We start from the raw sequence: 22214 nt of genomic DNA, 5'->3' as shown, positions 1-22214 counted from the left end.
GCTTCCCCACAAACCTATACAGACTTTTCAAGCTGTGAGTCTGGCAGAGCTCCAAACACAACCAGGAAGCCCCTTCTGCACACAGGTTTCTTGAGGAGCTGTGTGTGGATACAGCTCTTAGGGACCAACACACTCCTCATACAACGTGGACACAGGAGAGATCATCCACAGACCTAAGCAGTGCCTTTCCTGCACTGGCACACACAAGTAAAGTGCAGACTAGGGATTGTCAGGAAGCAAGCAGCGACAGATGATCCAGTAACCAGGGACGCTTGGCAGTCCTGTGCATGTGTGATACATGGCAGGAGCTTTAACTAACATTTATCTATTGGCCTTTGCTGTGCTTCCACTTGGGTATTGCAAATAGTGTTGTGATGCACACATATCTTTTTAATTAGTCATTTTGACTTCTTCAGATTTATACCTAGAAGTGGTATTGCTGAGTTATTAGGTAATTCTCTTTTCCATTTTCTAAGAAAACTCCAAACTTTGTTCCATATTGGCTGCATCAGTTTGCAATTCCACCGACAGTGCATGTTCGTGTGTTCCCTTACAATATCAAGGTGTGGTAGCAACCCATATGCCCGTCCACGGATGAGTGGATAAAGAACTTTATGATATCCATTTGATGCTTCAGTCTCATATGGAAGATTTTAACTTTTTTTTTATTGCAACGTTTTTACCTGCTTAATATACCACAATGTAAACTTCACTTTCACTGTTCCTTTAAAGGAATACTTTTAAGAATCCTCAAAGATATGTGCTAATTTGCAAACCCAATTTGACGGACTTAATAAAACTTTATAAACTCAAACTTCCACGAATACATGAGTTTTTCTAAGTATTCTTATTAATGATCTTTGCCTACATTTACTTAGGATTAAGACTGGCAGATCATTCTATACTTGTTAGAGCATACAGTATTAAACCTTTGGATTTACACTGATTTTCAATATTCCAAGGTAAAGTTAATGAGTGCTTCCTTAAATACAATGCTTTCTTTCCACAATTTACATATATTTGTAAATATGTGTAGGTATGTGTTTACATACGCCTATATATTTACATAGGCATGCACACACACACACACACACACACACACACACAAATACATAGAGTGCCAAAAATTGTATACGTTATAAGGAAAACCTGTATTAAATTTGTAATACTCAATATATACCAATAATAAAAAATGAACACAAGTCATGTGTATACATTTTCTTGATCCCCTAGTACATACATACATATATACGTATACATACCTACACACACACACACACACACACACTTAAGCACACTTACTTTTATTTCATTAAGCCACAAAGCTCAGGAAAGTTAACTGGCTCAGTTTTACTTTTCCACTAGAGTTGATATTCACTATTAATTTCTTACGTAAAGGGTGGTCATCAGACTAACTGGATCAGTTTTCTTTCAGTGGAGAAAATTGATTACCTTACCATTATTCACACTTGGGCCATCTGTTGCTGTAGAATGGATGCAAGTGGATGCATTATTTTATATTCCTTAAAACCTTTGTATCATTCCGTATGTGTGATTTTTCTCTTCATGTATACCATTCCATTAAGGGATATAAACACACAAAAATTTTCACTTATGAGGCAAAAATTGTTTCGCAAACTTTTTGGAGAATGTTCAAACCTTTTCTTTTATACATTTAGTTTTTCAAAGAGGAATATATGATGTGTTTAGCCCTTCAAGCTGGCAAACAGGCACAGTTTCTTGGTGCGAATGTAACAAACAGACTGCTTAATTTTGTACGCCTTTTTATGTTCAAAGATATAAAGAGAAATTTTAGAGAAACAGAGCAAGTCACCTCTGCATGGTTTTTATGGTTGTTTTAGTCAGGAGTAAAATCAGACATAAAATAGTATTTTGTGGAAATTTGACTGAAAATTGTAACAAAAGAGACATGAAATTTAAACTGTTAAAGTTTCATATCTCAATTAAAATGAACAATTATGAAATTACTTTGAGAAATTCCACTTTTTCATCTTATCCAAAAATTCATGGATGGAACATTAATACACACATCTACCCAAAACAACACTTTTTTTTTTCTTTTGTAGTACTCAACTAACAGAAACATGGCATTTAAATTTTATCTTCTCACAGAAAATTGAGTACATAACAGTATTTTTTAGTATCTGTTTCAGCCTGAATTTTCAGATCGGCTTCCCCCACAAACTCCTCTTGAAACCCTGTAACTTGAGCTACTATATGATTCATGAGGAATGGAGTACACCCTATCCATAGATGGTGAAAACCATCGTTCCTGTCTGCCACCACTATCATGACCACTTAGAGATGTATGAGTTCGGCTGCTTGAGTATTTTTCATGCCATCCACCATATCCTTCTCGTGTGTTATACTCATCATAATGACCACTTCCATCATAAGTCAGACGGGGCCCTCGTGCTGGTGGTATTCCCCGAGAGTTTCCTGTAAAGTCGATGATCAAAGAACAAAACGTAAACTGCATTACAAAATATTCTGGTACCATGACACTATAAAGTGCTAACTAAATATCTGGAAAATGTGGTTCATTTTCCTGTGCTCCGAAGGTAACAATGACGTTGCAGTAGTCAAAGAATCTCAAGTTCATTTAAAATAATGTGTAAGAGTAATATCTGTAGCCTAAGTCATTTCTTTAAAATAAATGACCAATTCACAGTTTCTGCAAATAGGCTGAGATTCTGACTTTAATATTGTTCCTTTGCTTCATACTGTGAAACACTCGTTACTTTAAAATGTTAAAATAAGTTGTATTTCATGAGGAAAAAATAGATGAGACTACCAATTTACCCTTAAAAGCATTCTATTAGTTTAAAAGAGGTATTTAGATAATGATTCCAAAACCTTCAAAATCATCAAAAGTCCATAGTAGTGATTTCCCTTTGTGGAATTAGAAGTAAAATAAACAACACTGGCCTGTTAAGTCCAACTATATGATTTACAAGTCAAAACTGAACTCTTACCATAACTCCCACATGAATCTCTGTAAGAGCCTCTCCGTGTATGTTCAGAATAATCTGTATAACGAACCCCACCACAGCCATCACGTTCACTAAATTAAGAAAAAAACAAAACAAAACAACAGAGTATGAACCAATGTCCAAATTGAAAATGGAATTTGATAAGAAGGAGAAAAATTCAGAGAACCTATGTCTGCTAGAGGAAAGTTCATCCTGAGGACGTGAATGGCTATAATCACGGTAGCCTCTAGGTTGTGTCTTTACAGCATAATCCTTGTAGTCGCTGGAACTGGGATTATCTCTACTTGGATAACTGAAACAAAGTAGCAAATATTTTAAAATGCACCTTCTGATATGCAGCAGAAAATATTAAAAGCTCTGACAATGAAAAGACAAAGTATTTTAAAAGAACAAAGGACCTGAATACACTTGTCTACATCAGGCAAACGGGCACGTGAAAACATGCTCAACACAATCAGTCATTAGAGAAATGCAAATCAAAACCAACATAGGACACCATTTTACTCATAAGTTGGCTATATAGTGTTTTTAAATGGAAATTCTTTTCACTCTGGGTAGTGAAACCCAGTGTGGTATGTAAATGATATATTGCAGAATTGTTTACTTGAAATCTATGAAATTTTACTAATCATTGTCACCCCAATAAAGTTTAATTAAATAAATAAAGAAAACAAAAAAAGGAAAGTATCTAGTGTTAATGAAGATGTACAAAAATTGGCATCCTGCATACACTGATGATGGAGATGTCAAATGGTGCAGGTGCTGTTGGAAAGATGGGTGGTTCCTTAAAAAAGTAAACAGAATTACGATATGACCCAGGAATGCCACTCCCTAAGTATATACCCAAATAGTAGAATACTTGGGTATTCTATACCCAAATACTTGTACATGAGTATTTACAACAGTAGTCTGGTGGAAATAACTCAAACACAAATGGATGAACAAACTTGGTTAATTAATGACACCTACAATGGACTATTTATTTAATCAGTCTTCAGGATGTGATGCACTGATTCATGCTACAACACTGATGATCCTCAAAAACATTCATGCTAATGAAAAAAGCCACATAAAAAAGGTCACATATTGTTTGATTCCAATAGTATGATTCATCCAGAATAGGAATATTGATATAGACTGAACACATATAAATGTTTGCTAGTGTCTGGGACGGGAATAAAATGGGAGTGATTGCTTAAATGTCAGATCATTTTACTTGGGGGTAATGAAACCAGATAGAGGTGGTAATTGCAAAACTGTTACTGAATAATTCACTCTTAAAATGTTGAATTTTATGGTAGATGAATTTCATCTGAACAAAACATATCAACTATGATATAATGGTTCATATATTTCATTGTCCTTTACCTATCTTTAATAGAATAACCACCATCCCTTGGTGTCATACAGTATTTTCTCCTGGAAGAGCCTGGCTCTCGGCGTGGAGGACGTCTGTATTTTTTTCTCCCACACGATACTGGTCCTGCAATTTAAAAATGACTATCTCAGAACTGAGTGTAATGTTTCAAAGAAGAAATACTAAAAACATCGTGTTCTTTCCTCTTTCCAAAATGATGTTCAACAATTAGTCTAAGATTCCATTTATGCTCATTTTGTCTGTGCTTTAAAATGTTATTCTTGAATAATGGTTTTATCCTCTGACGTCGCCCCTCCCCTGTATACATTTACATAATCTTTACATTACCTTCAATAAGTAAAACCTTAAATATCTGAGACAAATATTTTGACAACTACTTTCACATATTCAATGCTTACATATGTCTTCTAAAATCTATTATCTGTAAGCTTTTCTCCTTCTCTATTTGTCATTGTCTTACTTCATCCATCTCTTGCCTCAATAATTTAAAAGTCTCTGTCTTGCCTTCACTCTTACTACTTAATGTACTACTTCTTATAATGGTCCCATTACAACTAATTGGTCTTTTCAATACCCAAATCTGGTACGATTACCACTGTACCATTTTCTCCTGAGAGACCACAATATTAACCCAAGTAAAGGGAAAACAGCCTTGGTCAGGCTCTCTCCCTGACCAGCGGCTGGCTCTCCCCCAGCAATGTGCTGGTCTGAGACATGGCATGCAATGACCCCTGACCCAGGGACCTGCTGGTCCAACACGAAGGAACAAAGAGCAGGTACCGTCCATTTGAAAGATATACTCTTATGTGAGCATCTTTGCTGTACGCCATCTTTGTCTCTGTATGGTACAAATTTGTCTGTTTCACGAGTTTGGTGGCTGAGGCATGAAGAGGGTGCTGGCTGTACCCAGTGAAGGGGCTGAGTGTTCCCCCTAAACCTAAATAAAATAAGTCTACTTTGCCTTCGGCTCCACTTATCTTCTTCCCGCTCCCCGAGGGGCACACACATTACTCCTGAGACTCAACCCACCAGGACACCTAGCGAAGAGAGCAGGATCTAGATTAGGTAAGAGATCTCTACACCCCTGGACAGAACATCTGTCTGCACACAGTTTGTTGTACCCGGTGGCCGCTACTGTGAGGAGCTGATGTTCAACAGTTAGTCTAAGGTCTCCTTGGAGGGGTGGGAAGATGTGGATGGTTCTCAGGCCAGCACAGAAAAAGCCTTGCAGGTTTTAACTGAGCAGTTGCTTGAAAAAGCCAGCAGTGCTGCCAGCCGTGTGGGCTGGATGTGCCTCAATGTGCTGTGCAGAAATGCATTGAAGAGGAAATGCTTGCTGAAGTGGCCAGACTGTGGGACCTATAGTCTCAGAAGAAGCTGCTGGAGGCCTGAGTCCATCAGCTTGAGGAGGAATTCTGCAGTGGGGGGGTCTGAAGTAGACACCATCCTGGAGTTCCCGACAGAGGATGCTGGGGAGGCTGACGATGTCCCACACCCCTGCATTCGGCCCACTGTACAACAAGAGGTAAAACAGGAACAACCTTTGGGGCCCGGTGGCATTGATGCTGGCAACACAGCCCTGACTGAGTTCACAAATTACCCTCCTTATACACCCACGGAGTTGTGAGAGTTGGTGAAGCAGCGGTTGTAATGCCCCAGTGAGCCACTTGAGGCTTGGCACATGTGCTTGTGGGATGAGGAGGCAGACAGCATTCTCTGTTCCCTGGGTGAAATGGAAAAGCTAGCCTCCGTGATGTTGAACCCATCTCTAAGGCAATGGCTGCAAATTCAGGCTAGTTCAAGGCCAGAGCAACCACTCCTTAATGGACTGTTTCACTGCTGTGGTGCACACAGTCGGGGGAAATGTAGGATAGCTGCCTCAGACTATGAAGAAATGGCAATCATATACTAAACTTGCGCAAAGCATTGGTGAAATGGGTATGAGACATGCTATGTTTGACTCTAACACACATGGGCCAGATGAAGAGCATTTTATGATGAACGTGAGAGATTTGATTTTGGATACTGCTCCTACAAATGTCTTTGGGTTCTTGGTTGCTGTCCTTGAACCCTATGTGGGGCGGCAAATTCACGAAGTGACAACCACGGTGGCCACCCTGGGAGATGTGGAGGGATGGCAGCAGGGGAAGTTAGGGCACAAGGTCTTCGAAGTTAAGACAAGAAGTCCAAAATACAAATAAGGGAGGGCAAACCAGATGGCCCCAGAGGGTGATGCACAGGCACATGTGAAAAGATCAGTTAGCAGCGGAGGATGATCAAGGAAAAAGTAGACTGAAAACCCAAGGTGGTCTTGTTGAAACTGTGGGAACAGTTACGTCAAGAACAGCCATTCTGGCAAAACCCCAAGGAGAAGTCTGGGAAAGTGTGATCCACGTCTCTCCGGGAGTTCATGCTACCGCAGGAGGCTAGCTCCTTCCAGTTTGTCTGGTTTAGGGGTAGCAAGGTACCCAGTCACAGAGAATGAGCAGGGACCAGAGGCCCCACAAGAAACCATTGACAAAATAAAGAGGCCACCAACTGAATGGGAGAAGATTTTTGCAAACAGTGCCTCCGATAAGGGGCTAGTATCCAGAATATACAAGGAACTCATGCAACTCAACAACAAAAAAACAAACAACCCAATTGAAAAATGGGCAGAGGACTTGAAGAGACATTTCTCCAAAGAGGACATACAAATGGCAAATAGACATATGAAAACATGCTCTACATAACTAATCATCAGAGAATTGAAAATCAAAACCACAATGAGATATCACCTCACCCCAGTCAGAATGGCGATCATCAACAAGACAAATAGTAACAAATGTTGGAGAGGCTGTGGAGAAAAAGGAACCCTCATACACTGTTGGTGGGAATGCAGACTGGTGCAGCCGTTATGGAAGGCAGTGTGGAGGTTCCTCAAAGAATTACGAATAGAATTGCCATATGACCCAGCAATCCCTCTCCTGGGTATCTACCCCAAAAATCTGAAAACATTTAGAGATAAAGACACGTGTGCTCCAATGTTCATCACAGCTTTGTTTACGGTGGCCAAGACATGGAAACAACCAATACGTCCTTCGATAGATGAATGGATGAAGAAGTTGTGGTATATATATACTATGGAATACTATTCAACGGTAAGAAAAGATGATATAGGAATATTTGTGACAACATGGATGGATCTTGAGAGTGTAATGCTGAGCGAAATAAGTCAGACAGAAAAAGCAGAGAACCACGTGATTTCACTGATATGTGGTATATAAACCAAAAGCAACAAAAGAACAAGACAAACAAATGAGAAACAGAAACTCATAGACACAGACAATGGTTTGGTGGTTGCCAGAGGGTAAGGGGGGTAGAGGGTGGGGATGGGAGATGAGGGTAAGTGGGATCGAATATATGGTGATGGAAGGAGAACTGACTCTGGGTGATGAACACACAGTGGGATTTATAGATGATGTAGTACAGAATTGTACACCTGAAATCTATGTAATTTTACTAACAACTGTCACCCCAATAAATTTAATAAAATTAAATTTTAAAAAAAAGAATATATCCACCATCATCTGGGTTTAAAAATAGTATTTTCTAGTTAAGTAGACTCAGCATTCTTTAAATGGTCAGATTTTGGTAATTCTTTGTAACACTTCATTCACTAAACAGTTTTGTGGTCTCAGACACTCATATTACTCTAAACTAATAAAAAATTGTCTCTTTATATGACATAAGTATAATTCACAGATTCACTGTAAAAGTCCATTTGGAAAAACCTAGGGAAAAAAAACACTCTAGAAGCATTTTATATTGGTGTAAGAAACAGATTTCGGGAAGAACTGGTGGGGTCAAGAAATCTGGAGAAATTAAATGTAAAAGTACACTTTTTACACATAGGACGAAAATGGTGTTTTTCCCTATAGGATGAAAATGTAACATCACAGGCATAATTTAAAATACTATAAACCAAAATATGCATCAGCAATAAAGAATTATCTAAAGATGAAGTTAAAGTTCAGTTGTTACATTCACTTGCAAAATACTCCTAATTATCAATGAAAAGAAAATGCTCTGCGAAGTTGAATGGTATGTAAGAAATTCATACTGGATTAATGAAAACTCAACTTTCACCTTTCTAACAGAAAAATCTTGGGTATACTCAAAGTATATGTGTATGCCAATTCCTCAGTAAGAAAAAAAAAATGAGTATCTGTATTTATGGCACAATACAGATTCTGTATTGGTAAATTTTTCTCAAGGTCATGGTGAACAAAACAAAATACAACTATCTTAAAATGGGGCAAAGCCAGCAATTGCAGTGTTGGGAAAATTTCCAAAAAAAATATCACACATCTAATTGTCAAAAACAAAGATAATTGTTTGATTTAGTAAGACTGGTTAACACATAAAATAAAACAGGTTTCTCTGATACACGAATATTATGAAATGAAAAGTGCCTTCCTGCCATTCTGTTTAAAAGAAAGACTTCCCTGACAACAGTTCATAAACATCTCTTTCAATAACTCATTATCTTCCAACATCCACAACCAAGAAAGGGGCACACATGTTTTCAGGCATGGGTTTTTAGTCTTTTCCTGACCCAGAGATGCCTCTAAGAATCTAAATCAAGTTGTAGATATTTCCTGAAAGGCAAAGTGCATTACAACAGACCCAGGGAGAAAACCCTATCAGTGACAGAGATTTGTTTGCATGTGTATTAATAGAAAACAAATATTTTTAGTCAATCCTAAAATAGGAAGCTTTTAACCCTGAATTATGGGTACTGAATATGATCTTTATTTCTATTGTGTAGTTTTCAAGAGTCCCTAAAGTTATATTATGCAATGAGGTAATCTTTAGAATACAAGAAAAAATAGACGTACTGTGATACTTTATTATGTATGAGTTACCAAATTCAATGCATTTGAAGTCTGTGGCCCCAAGTGGAAAATTTCAACATAGGATCAATAGAAATATGAGTTCTGTATTAAAACTGTTGAAGTTTTAATACAGAGCAACTAGTAACAATGGTCAAACAGGGTCAATTTAGTTTGAAATTTATGTCATTTTGCTGCAATGTGATTCAGATGGTTTTCCACATTAACTATTTCAAACATTTTTACAAGTATAATAATTATTTCCCCTTAGAAATCATTTAGATTGTCAAATTTAATTCCTCATCTAACATATCTTACAGTTTATGGTGCATACAAAGGATATATACAAAGTTTGAGATACCTCCATATGTTCAAAGATACTGTTTTCAATCCTATGATTGCGTCCTTATATTTTAAAACATTACCCATGTGAACTCCATGTGAAGGACTCCCTCTCTCTTCTCCACTTCCTCTTCTTCCAGATCTCAGAGTTCTCGGACTGTCTCTGTTTCTTGAAGGAAGTGGTGGCCTCCGTCTACCATCACGTGCAAAAGATGGTTTGTTGTTTTCCTCCACTTTAATCGCTTTACCATCCAAAAACTAAAAACATGATGTATGATATTAATAACATTATGTCAATTTTAACTTAAACGAACATTTTTTGACAAACCTACTTATTGCCGCCAACTAAAATCAAGTTCGAGATCAATGTTATGTTTGCTTTATTCAAAAGAACAAGTATTTTCTTCTGAAAAGTTTGGGTCCTTCACCATGCTAAATATGTGAGACAATTAATTCCAGTACCAAAGTGCATGCAAAGGTTGTAAAAATTACATTAAATGTCCTCTAGTACTTAAACAAGATTGATACCCCTCACACAATAAGAGCAGATATATACATTTTCTTTCTGTAATGTTCAACTCACATCATCTTTGTACTTACACCATTTCTTTAAATGGGTTAGCATATCAAGGGTATTTAAAATGAGTATCATTTCAGAAAATAAATTGTTCAGTTATTCATTCAAAACAATTATGTTGTTAACATTCCGTATTATTTTTAGTATCTGTCATTAAAAAATAAAATAAAATGCCCCATTCTATCACAGCTCTGTATTTAGGTATTTCTAATAATTTTCTTCATTGTTCTCTCTTTAAATGGGACCCTTCTGGAATCTCTCACATTTTTTGCCATACTGAATTGTTTTATTCAAAAGTTTTACTTTAATAAATATTTCCTTCAATAAAAATTGTGATTAAACATAGTACTTCTACTCTGATTTCTCATAAATGCTTACATTTTTAATCTCCTAATAAATTCACAACAGTTTATCTTTTTTAAAATTAAATTTATTCGGGTGACATTGCTTGGCAAAATTGTTTCAAGTGCACATTCCTGTAATATACCAATATCTACATGTTACGTTCAGTTTGTCTTTAACAGAGGTCAAAACAATGTTTGTAAAACAGAGGTCAAAACAATGTTGATCATAAAAATTGCTCTATATACAATCCCTCTCCTGTGTATCTATCCCAAAAAATCTGAAAACATTTATACATAAAGACACGTGTGTTCCAATGTTCATTGCAGCTTTGTTTACAATGGCCAAGACATGGAAACAACCAGAATATCCTTCGATAGATGAATGGATAAAGAAGTTTTGGTATATATACACAATGGAGTACTATTCAGCGATAAGAAAAGATGATATAGGAACATTTGTGACAACATGGTTGGATCTTGAGAGTATAATGCTAAGCGAAATATGTCAGACAGAAAAAGCAGAGAACCATATGATTTCACTCATATGTGGTACATAAAACAAAAACAACAAAAGAACAAGACAAACAAATGAGAAGCAAAAACTCATAGACATAGACAAGTTTGGTGGTTACCAGATTGTAAGGGGGCTGGGGGGTGGGAGAAGATGGTAAGTGGGATCAAATATATGGTGATGGAAGGAGAACTGACTCTGGGTGGTGAACACACAATGGGATTTATAGATGATGTAATACAGAATTGTACACCTGAAATCTCTGTAATTCTACTAACAATTGTCAATGCAATATATTTTTTTTAGAAATGAAAAAAACACTTCAATTTTTCTGTCATACTTTTTGTAAAGCAATCTTAAATATTGCATTCCACCAACTTCGGGTACATATGAGCTCTAACCAATACCAACAGTCATAACAGCCTGGTCTCACCGTAGGGCCTCATTTGAGGTTTCAGGTACAAGTTATTCAAGTATGGCTGATTCCTTCCCAACAGTCAAGATTCAGCTAACATCTCTTGATCTTTATGAATAAAAACACTACCCAATCTCTCTACAAGCTCTAACTAAATCCCCTACCGCCTCATTTTAACATTGTCAATGATAAATAAATTGTATTTACTTTTACTTGTATATACATGTTGTCATTTACCTAGAAGACAAGGCCTGGGTAAAACAGGCCCTTTGTCTTATTCACAAGCATTATTCAGTTTCTACACCTCCGCCTGGCACACATTAAATAGAAAACAAAATGTTGAGGTAAGAAATGTAGGGAGAATGTCTACTCAAACTACATGTTCTCCTGATTAAAAACGAGGATAACTAAGAATCACCATCAATTATTCTCCTCGAGCCAAATGAATCTATCTCTACTGTACCTAACACAAAATCATGAACCAAATCCAACTTTCCGGTACTACAAAACCTATGAAATATGAACATAAAGTATAAAGGGTCAATATATCCTGAGTGCCTGAAATGTACTAAAAACCAAGGTGAACAACAACAACAAAAAAACAGTTAACATACGTATTCCACACTATGCAAGAACTTAAAAAGTGCTAAATGTGATTTAACAAGGAACAACTTAATATATGTTATATTGGATATAAAATAGTATTATTTGCAGTATAATATGGGGAAGAGACTTTTTTAAATGTAGCAAATGTGCAACCTCAGCATTTTAAGGAGACTGTTTTTATTTGTGAGGTTGACACAGTAAAGAGTCAGTCTTGATCCCCAAAAAAGGTTTAAAACAACAGTATGAAATACTGGTGATAGTTGGCAAATAAAGTAACCCTGAGACATATTGGGATAAGTTTGAAAAAAATACAGCCAAAAACAAGATAGCATGGAGTGACTCTCAGTGCCATGGTAAGGAATTTTTATTTAATAGAATCAATGAAGAGTTCAAAAGCTATACAAGACACATAATCACTACATAGTAAGATCAAGGAGGATAAAAAGACTATTATTATTCATTAGCACATGAAAGATTGGGTCAAAACAAACCCTTCACCTCTATCTACTGTAAAATAAATTATGATATATGTATTTTACAAAAGTCATTCTGGTTACAGGAGGATGAAAACATGTTAAGGAGGGAAGAGAAATCATGGGGACCGGAAGGTCAGTTACTTATTATGATGCCAGCATTCATCGACTTGCTCTTTTTTTTTCTTCACGAACCAAACATATATTTGAAGGTAAAGATCCTGCACCAATGGGCATTTTTCCAAGGTTCTTCCCCAAACAACGGGAAGTAATTTTGTCCTAATTGTCTTTGTAGGCTTTTATGCTGCCGAAGTATTTCCATGAATTGCACAAGCTTTTTATAAACACAAACCTTATTTCTGCTGCAACTATGTTTGTGGTTTCTTCTAAATATTCATGTTCTTTGAAGGCTGAATGCCTACTTACACTTACACTGAAATGCAAATATAAAATTATAGTATATTTCTAGAGCTAATGTTCATTTCAGTCTCTTTGCCAAACACTGTCCAGTATATTTGGGACACAAAAGGAGAGTGATAGATACATAATTTTGGCTTCTATGGCATTACGCTACCTTAAAAAATGAGAAGGATAATAAGGATATAGAAATACTATTAATTGAAGCACAGAGCTAGAATATTATTAAAAGATGTTTACCTTTCCATTCATAGCCTTGGCAGCAGCCTTAGCATCTCCAGGGCTCTCAAATGTAATAAAAGCAAAACCTCTGGAATTGTCTGTTCCCCGATGCTTCAGCAAGACAACTGTAATATGCGTAAACTTTTCAATTTAACATGTTACATAAAGTTCAACTTTTCATATTCTCAAAATTGTCCATCCCTCTTACAATTTCTTACAAGACTCCCTTTAATTTAATTTGATTTCGTGAATACAGCATAGAAAAAACCTTTGGCAAGGTATTAAAAAAAATAAACCTTACATCTTACATCATTATTAGTATTCTGAAAATCCTACAGGGAGCCTATCTTACCCCTGCCTCTACAATATACTTACTATATTGCTTGTTTCTCAGTCACAATAGTAACATACATTAGTGGAACTTGAATTCACTGTAATGAATAGTTTCCAAATATGAAACAGAAACATACAAAAAAGAGCTTATATAAGCTTCAGGAACAGAAAACATTGTGCTATCAGTACTATGTATTTAGTGTACATTTACTTTGAGTAGATGTACATGTTGGTTCTAGAGTTACCTTCCATCATGGGACCAAATTTCCCAAATGCTGCTTCAAGAGCCTTTTCATCGGTCTGGATATTGTGGCCTCTTATAAATAGCTTCCCAAGTTGATCTTTCTCCAGCGCTGTTCCTGTAAATAGTTTTAAAAAACATATGTATATATGTATATATGTAAATATAAATTACAAGCCAAGATGAAATTTTATGACACAACATGTTTGAAACTTGACCTAACTTCTTTGAAATTATTTAAAACTGTTAACTTATGAACAAAATGAGCCCAGGCCTGACAGACTAACATTCCATTGTTTTCTACAGATATCTGATCGAAATTTACGTGTAAAAATTAGAATGGAAGGTTAGTATGATTCTTTTGAGCTGTAGAATGCAGGCCTTCATTTATTAAAACAAAACAAAACAAAACCCCACAATGTTTCTGGATCCCGCACAGCAAACAGTTAAAACGTACATTCCATAAAATGTATATGAAATACTTTAAACGTATTTTCATTCTCCCCACAATTCCCTTTATCTTTGGTTATGTATCACTCTTCTAAATATTTAACGTAATTTCTCTTTCCAAGGGCTCTTAAAATACTAAATCATAAAAGCAAGAAAGGAATAGTGAGGCAAATTTAAACTGAGATTATGTCCACAGGCTTTAGTAAATATTTGTTAAAGTGACATAATTACATTGAATGCTAAAATTGGATGCTTCCTCCAAGCACATCAGCACTTTGTCACTTGATGACTCAAAAATGCTGGCTTTTAATCATACTGATTTCACATGTTGCCTATATTTTCCAATCAGCACTGCATTCACAGGGAAAGATAACGCTAAAAACACGTTGAAACAAACTGGTGCCTCAACAAGTATTTCTCTGACAAGTACTTTGCGATTACCCACCACAAGATGATTGAGATAAACCAAATTAAAGAGCAAAAATGACCATTTTCCAAGTTCACGAAAACTGAGCTTCTTCGTCCAGTGTAGGGTTCTCTACACCTCTTCCCTCTGACACCCAACACTGGTGCATTTTCCTCTCCCACGCCAACCCCACACATGCACAAAATCTGGGAACTTCACTGGCTTCCCATTTCTGCCCCTGAAAGGCAGTGTTTGGGGAAGAAAAAATAAAGGTACTTATCAGGAAACAGACCTGTACCAACACTCACAGACAGGATAGGCACATACATAAACAGATATATGCACATCATTTACTTCAATCTGAAGACACTGAAAAAACCTGAGATAAAAGGAGAGTCAGAGTCCCCGCAGCCTACCTATTCAGAGTACATGATATATCTATGCATGCTTTCTCCTCAGGTATAAATTTATATATTTTCTTTAAAATTATGAATAACTTACATTTTTTCCTATTGTCTTCCTAAGGACCTATCTCACCATTTCCCTGTCTAACCTCCAGCTACATGGATGGTGGAGAGTAAAAGCTTAACCAATGTAAGGAGGCTAAGAAAAAAGTCAAGAACCATGTCGTTTCACTGATATGTGGTATATAAAACTGAAAATCACAAAGGAAAAAGAAAAAACAAAAAAGAAACAAAAGCCCATAGACACAGACAATAGTTTAGTGATTACCAGAGGGGAAGGAGGAGTGCTGTGATAGATGAAGGTAAAAGGGATCAGATACATGGAGTCAGAAGGAGCACTGACTCCGGGTGGTGAACACACAGAGACATATAGATATATAGATGATGTATTACAGAACTGTACATCTGAAACCCATGTATTTTACTAACCATTGTCACCCCAATAAACTTAAAGCACAGAGGACAAATACGCCAATCCCCAAAACGACAAATACTATCTGGTTCTACTTTTAGGAAGTACTTAGTCAACATCATCAAGACAGAGAGTGTAATAGTAGTGGCTAATAAGTAATATTTCACTAGCCATTGTCATCCCAGTAAACCTTTTAAACTTAATTAAAAAGTAGAGACTGCTTAAGTTCTCACCTCTTAGAAGATTTTCTTTTGTAATTATTAGGTTGATGCAAAAGTCACTGAGGTTTCAAAAGTTAAAATCGCAAATTCCCAAAAATCGCTCCAACTGAATAAAATGTATTGGGGTGACAATGACTAGTAAAATATTATTGGTTTCAAGTGTACAACTGTGTATTACATCATCTATGTATCACATTGTGTGTTCACTGCCCAGAGTCAGTTCTCCTTCCATCACCATATACTATAGAATACAGCATTGTTAACCAAAGTCACAATGCCTATATGTTAGGTCTTCGGAAATTGTATATCTTCTTTTCCCCTTTTTCATCGTGGCCACAATACACATAAGATACATTTACATCATCTTAACTCTTTTACATGTACATTTCAGTGGTTTTAAATGCATTCACATTGTTGTCCAACAATCCAGCCCCTTATCTGCTTCCATCTTATAAAACTGAAACCTTATGCTTATTAACAATAACTCTCCATAATACCCTGCCGCCAACACCGACGACTACCATTACAGTCTCCGTCTTAATGATGTTGACGAAGTACTTCATAAAAGAACAATCAGATAGTATTTGTCTTTTGGGAACTGGCCTACTGTCCTCAGGGTTTAAGCATTTTGTAGCATATTGCAGAATTTCATTCATTTTTAATGCTGAATAATATTCCACTGTATGTACATGGCACATTTGTTTATCCATTCATTGGTCAATGAATACTTTGACTGCTCCCCCATTTTAGCTATTGTGAATAAAGCTGCTATGAATATAGGGTTAGAATTATCTCTTTATGACCCTGCTCTCAATTCTTTTGGGCATATACCAGAAGTGGAACTGATGGATCTTAGGGTAGTTGTAGTTATAATTTTTGCAACACTTCCATACTATTCACCACAGCGGCTGTCACTTTTTACCTTCTCACAGGGGCACAAGAGTTCCAATTTCTCCACAATTTTACCCATCCTCATTATTTTCTGTTTTTGTTTTTTAAGTTATTTACTTGATTTTCCAATAGCAGTTGACATTCAGTATTATTTTATTTTAGTATCAAGTGTTCAGCATAGTGGTTAGATATTGATATAATTTAGGCCCTGATCCCATTAATCATCTTGTACTCACCTGGCACTATACATAGTGTTTGCAACGTAGTCTCTATGCTGCACTTTACATCTTTGTTACTCTTCTCTAACTGCTGCTTAGTAGTTCATCATCCCTGCACTAAAATTTTATGAAGTTAGTAAGCTCACTCCAGCTAAATTATAAAATGTTTCCAACATTTTTGAATCGTATTTATTATTTCACTGACCACTACATTAATAAATCCTAACTAGCTCATACCTCTACAAGGACAGCCATGCGACAGTACTAAAATAGTACCCAATATTGTAATTAAACGGGGCCTAAACTTAACCATAAAGAAATGGTGAACACAGTGTGATATATAGATGATGTATTGCAGAATTGTACATCTGCATCCTATGTAACTCTCCTAAAAATTGTCACACCAATGAATTTTAATTAAAAAAAAGTGCAAAATAAAAAGAAACGATGAACTAGAAAGAAGAGAGGGACATCCTTTGCAGAGAAATAACATGAATAAAATATTGCAGCTTATGTTTACAAGGGAATCTTATACTTAATATTGACATGTTTAGCAGAACTAGGAGGGATAAAAAAATTTTAGATGGGCTAAAGGTCAGGGGATGGGGTGGTGCTGGGAAAGAGTGATTGTGATCAAAGGGTACAAACATTCAGTCTAAATTGTATAATTTTGGGGTACTTATATACAGCATGAGCATAATAAAAATACTCTACTGTATACTTGAAAGTTGCTAAGTGAGTAGATCTTAGATGTGTGCAACACACACACAAATGCTAAGTATGTGACATAAAGGATGTATTTATTCCCTATCATCATTAGGGTAGTTAATTTGCATTATCTATGTTTATCAAATTATCATTCTGTACACCTTAACCTGAAATAATGTTATAGGTCAATTATATCTCAGTAAACCTGAGCAGAAAGATGGATCAAAGATGACAGTACTGCTGAATTTACTTTTACTGTTTTTGTTTGTTTGTTTGTTTGTTTTATTCCTTAGCTTTGGCAGATCAGATTTCTCTGTGCTATGCAATGCCTTTGCAGGCTACGATCTTCAGTTGTGGGAATCAAATTTACAGTGGCTCCATTGTTAGCATCTCTTGGGTCCTCACTCCTGCCCACTGGGTCAGCAATACCTCAGCTTGCATGTTGCTGTTGTAATACACTAATTCCAGTATCTCCAAATTACACTGCTGAAATCTCTTTGGACCAATCCATTGAATATCATGCCTGAACCATCTCTCTTATCCCGCAGCTCTGTAATTCATCTGTAATTGAGGCTAAGCAAGACAGTTCCCTTAGTGTGTCCGGATATTGGTAGCTCAGTCAGTTTAACTCCTCTGTAAAAATTGTTTGGGCTCTCTGACTTCAGTCATGGATTTCTGATTGATGTGGATGTGAAAAAGGAACTTTGTGCATCATGGCTACAAAAACACATTGAAAAGATTAATGTGGTGCCCCTTAATGGTTCATATTTCCTATTAGATCTACTCTAATCATTCTGCAACTGCACACATTGGAATGCTGAACACACTGCTGTTATATTGGGGCTGATGCATCCTGGGGCTCCTCTGGGACTTGTCAAGGTATCTACTATTCTACTACATGGGAGATTCTGGTTAGGGACTGGAACAGTAAGAAATGACCCAGCATTGCTGCTCTTTCAAGAACTGCAGACTCCTATTCAGCTCTGGGCACTGTTGGGACATCTGAGGAACTCGAATAGCTCAGTAGGTTGGCTCTCTGGGCCACAAATATTTAATCAAGGTCAGTAGTTACTTTGCTTGTGAGGGCAGTGGTTTTAAAATTAGTGAGAGGAAGGGCCCATGCGTTTTATATTACAGCTCAAGGAAAAACTGTCATCGTAGTTTTCTGCATTACTAATCCTAAAATTTTATATAAGTCAAATCTGTAAGCTGAGACTTGTTTTTGTTTCGTGAGATAATGCTTTTCATAGGATTTTAGAGATGAAAAATATTACAAGAGAGATCTTTCTGTTTATAGTGAAGTTTCACGAGTAAGGCAGAAATAATTTGCCCCTACTTTCTGCTAACTTTTGAACAAAGGAAGGGGGTTTGTTTTGTTTTATTTATACTTATCTAGGAAAAAAAGTGAAGCTGGACCTCAAATGAAATTTTTATTGAATAGTGGAACTGGGCTTGTTTATTATGAAGAGCAGTATTGTAAAAGTGAGGAAATACTAAAATAGATAAATTTGTGAAGTAAGATGCCAGTCATGCTGCTAAGAAAATAAATGAAACTTACTGGCATTGAAAGTTAGACAAAATAGATGGTATCGATCATGGTCTCAACCTCAGGGCCCCTTGGGATTTTTATTTTCTATCTTTTTTGGTAGGAGAGACAGATGAGAATCCAGAAATATTACAGATGCAGTTGATGAGACTTTCATGCTGTGTATACCTCTGCCCAGAAACAGGCAGGTCTGCTTCATGACTGAGGCCAAAGGATCTGACCCAAATGTGGTGAGTGGCTGCTTTACTATAATTTCTATAATAAATGATAGAAACTACAACTTCCTCCATATACATAAATGTAGGCAACACCATGCATCAATTGCAAATATAAGAATCTTAAGTTTTGCTAGGCAAGGAACAATTGTTCTTTAAATGCAGAAAAAACTCCCCCCCAAAATAGTATGTTACTGATCTCTAGCTTATCTGACATTACCTATTTTTCTCTACCCACACTAAAACACCACCTTGGTGCTTTCCAAAACAATTAGGAATTTTATATTCATCTTCCACAGAATCAACAATATGTAAAACCTGCTTTATCTTCCTTTTTAAATTACCTCTCTATATTGTAATTATCATGCTTTTATTTCTATTACTACCTGTGATAAGAATCTACTTGATAATAATGTTGGTTTCCTGATGTACCTGTTTGAATCCTCCTCTGCTGAAAATACCTTATCATACTGACCACTTGCAGAACCTAGGATTAAGAATCAGAGACGGTGACTTGAATCTAAATTCTACTTTTGACTTCGCAGGAGCCAGTGAGTCCAGGCTGTACTGTTATGTGCAGACCGAGGTCTGGCAGTGAAGTGGGAGACAGGCAGGCTTCACAAGTCTGCATCACCTAATGACCATTGTGAGCCCACACACTGTCCCTGTATTATCCACTTCAACAAAAACAGGGCTTCCCATAAACCTCATGAGCCCCTCATGCCTTGGGTGGAAAAGCCCAAGTCATCTTGTGTGTTTAAACAGAAAACCACACTATCACTTTCTTCAATAATAGTTACTGCACTTCAGAGGCATTTGTAACCCAGTAGCTAACAAGGCATTGCTAAAGTTTCCCTCACTGGTTTATTCCTTAAAGAAAGAAACACTGTAAATAATGACTCCTTTCTGTTGATAACATGAACATAATCTTTGGCAACATGGTCCCCAGTTACAGAGGCTTGATTCATTACATGTTGACCAAGAAAGTGACATGAGGTTTCTTAAAACTGAACAAAAGATGCAAATAAAACTCTACGTGACTTGTGACCATACACAAGAGTCTCCCTTTTCCATACGTGTTTGTAATTGCCGATAACAACACACAACACGTACACACACACACACTCACACACACACACACACACACTCACACACGTTGTAAACACCCCGACTAACCCTGGCACAGAATGGCTTCCTTATTCACAGGCTCGGGCTGCAAGTGAAGGGCCTCCAGCGCCTCCAAGTGGGTGGGACCCAGGTCCCCGCACACCGACGTCCTGCCCGAAGGGGTTCCGGGGTATGTCCTCCCGCACAGTACCCAGGCCTGCTCCTCTTCCTCGGGGACCGCAGCTTGTGCCTAGTCTTCCCCACCTCCATTCCCCCACCTCCTAACCCCCACCTCTGTTTCATCCTTCACTACGTCCTGTGTCACTACCTTGTCTTCTACCACCACACTGTCCACGCGCCTGATGTCCTCCACACAGTATCACCTCCGGCCGTGCCGCCAGGGCCGCTCCTCCTGGCAGCACCACAACCCTGAGGACCTGGCCGCCGCCCCTGCCCCGGCTGCTGCGGCCTGCAGGGTCCCCAGGCGCCCACCGCACTGGAAGGCCAGCAGGCCGCTTCCTCATGAAGGCCCCCTCGCATAAGTAAAGCACCACAGCACGTGCGGATCTCCTTACCTTCCCGGGAACAGGCCGCACTCGCCATGTGCTACGATACCGAACTTGCGCTGCTCCGAGAGAACAGGGGCTGGAAGCGCGGCGCGGCCCACAAAGCAGACCCGGCGCGCCTCGCCGCGTCTCACAGAGCCCCGCGTGCTGCCGCCGCCGCACCACTAAGTTCTGGGCGCATGCGCCAAGTTCCCACCGCAGCGTGCCAGAAACCCGGATGGACTGATGGGCGAGCCACGCCCAGTCACGCGTCTGACTCTCCACCAATCGGTGGGAGAAGTGTGAGCCGCTGCGTCCGCAAACCACCCCTGGCCCAGGCGACCAGAACTCGCCTCTTAACGTGCAGCTCCCGTTCCGCCAAACCCTCCACCAGGAAGCCTTCTGGACGGGGCATTTGGTATCTCCGGGATAGCTGCACTACCTACTGGAACGCTTCGCAGTAACCAGAGTTTCACACTACCAAGTAGTACTGTGATATATGACCAGTGTCACTGGTCACACTGAGACACATCCAGTTCTCCTGAAACAGACCGTGGTTGACGTCATGGCCAGCACAGAATATCCCTGAGAGGGGATATTGCAGCATAAGCTGCAGACCCTGGCGGCATCTCTTGCTGTAGGTGACGATAGCCGTAATTTTCGCCAAGTTGAGCTCCTGGGCTAAAGATGAAAAAAGCACAACATTAAAAGGCTCATTCTGTGTTTCTGTCCATATGTTGCCTTCCCTCTCTCTGTCCCCTTCCTCTGTCTCTGCTTCATTCTTTCTCTCTTCCTCTTACTGCCTTCATTGCCTCCCTTGCACTTCTTCTGGCTCTCCGTCCCCCATGTTCTCCCTCCTTGGTTTTTCTGAGAGCTCTAGGGAGCAGAGCTTTTGGAAATAAGAACCTCCCTACTTTGAGACCAAACCCACTCAGGAGCCCTAATATAATCTTAAACTCTCTGTGGTTACATCTTTGCAAATTCCTGCTCACATGGATCATGGAGGTACCCGTGCCTTGTTTCCATAGAAATATTCTAGGAATGCTCACAAACATGCCTACTGTCGGGCTGTCACTGCATAAGTCGGAAACATGAAGACTCGGCATGAGGACAGAGCGACACACTCTAAAACCATGATCATCATTTGGTAGAATATGCATGATGAGATGTACTGCCTCCCGGTCAGCAGTGCAGACAGATGCTCACCTTCCCTGTTGTGGTAAGAGCGAGTGGAATCGTGACCAAAGAACAAATGCTAGAGCAAGGGTTCGTCTTTTTTTGTGC

At 38.2% G+C, this 22214-nt stretch overlaps 1 protein-coding gene across 1 annotated transcript; it reads right to left on the bottom strand.

Annotated features, from left to right (window-relative positions):
- Positions 1–1244: 1244 nt before the first annotated feature.
- Positions 1245–21113, bottom strand: LOC141569851 (RNA-binding motif protein, X chromosome-like). Its single transcript, XM_074324374.1, has 8 exons — positions 20961–21113; positions 13752–13865; positions 13192–13298; positions 9692–9866; positions 4383–4497; positions 3181–3306; positions 2997–3085; positions 1245–2460 (listed from the first exon to the last, which is right to left on the bottom strand). Exons 1-8 carry the CDS (start codon positions 20986–20988, stop codon positions 2171–2173), a joined length of 1044 nt encoding a protein of 347 aa, XP_074180475.1. The 5' UTR covers positions 20989–21113; the 3' UTR covers positions 1245–2170.
- Positions 21114–22214: the final 1101 nt, after the last annotated feature.

This window comes from Rhinolophus sinicus, unplaced genomic scaffold (assembly GCF_036562045.2).
Source record: "Rhinolophus sinicus isolate RSC01 unplaced genomic scaffold, ASM3656204v1 Contig6, whole genome shotgun sequence".
Classification (NCBI taxonomy): Eukaryota; Metazoa; Chordata; class Mammalia; order Chiroptera; family Rhinolophidae; genus Rhinolophus; species Rhinolophus sinicus.
This window is presented reverse-complemented; position numbering and strand designations above follow the sequence as displayed.

Excerpts from the sequence above, each read along its gene's own strand:
- LOC141569851 (XM_074324374.1), bottom strand. The coding sequence starts at position 20,988 with ATGGCGAGTGCGGCCTGTTCCCGGGAAG. Across the intron at positions 13,299-13,751 it reads ATTTGGTCCCATGATGGAAG|TTGTCTTGCTGAAGCATCGG; the intron begins GTAACTCTAGAA and ends CGCATATTACAG. Across the intron at positions 2,461-2,996 it reads AGATTCATGTGGGAGTTATG|GAAACTCTCGGGGAATACCA; the intron begins GTAAGAGTTCAG and ends TCGACTTTACAG.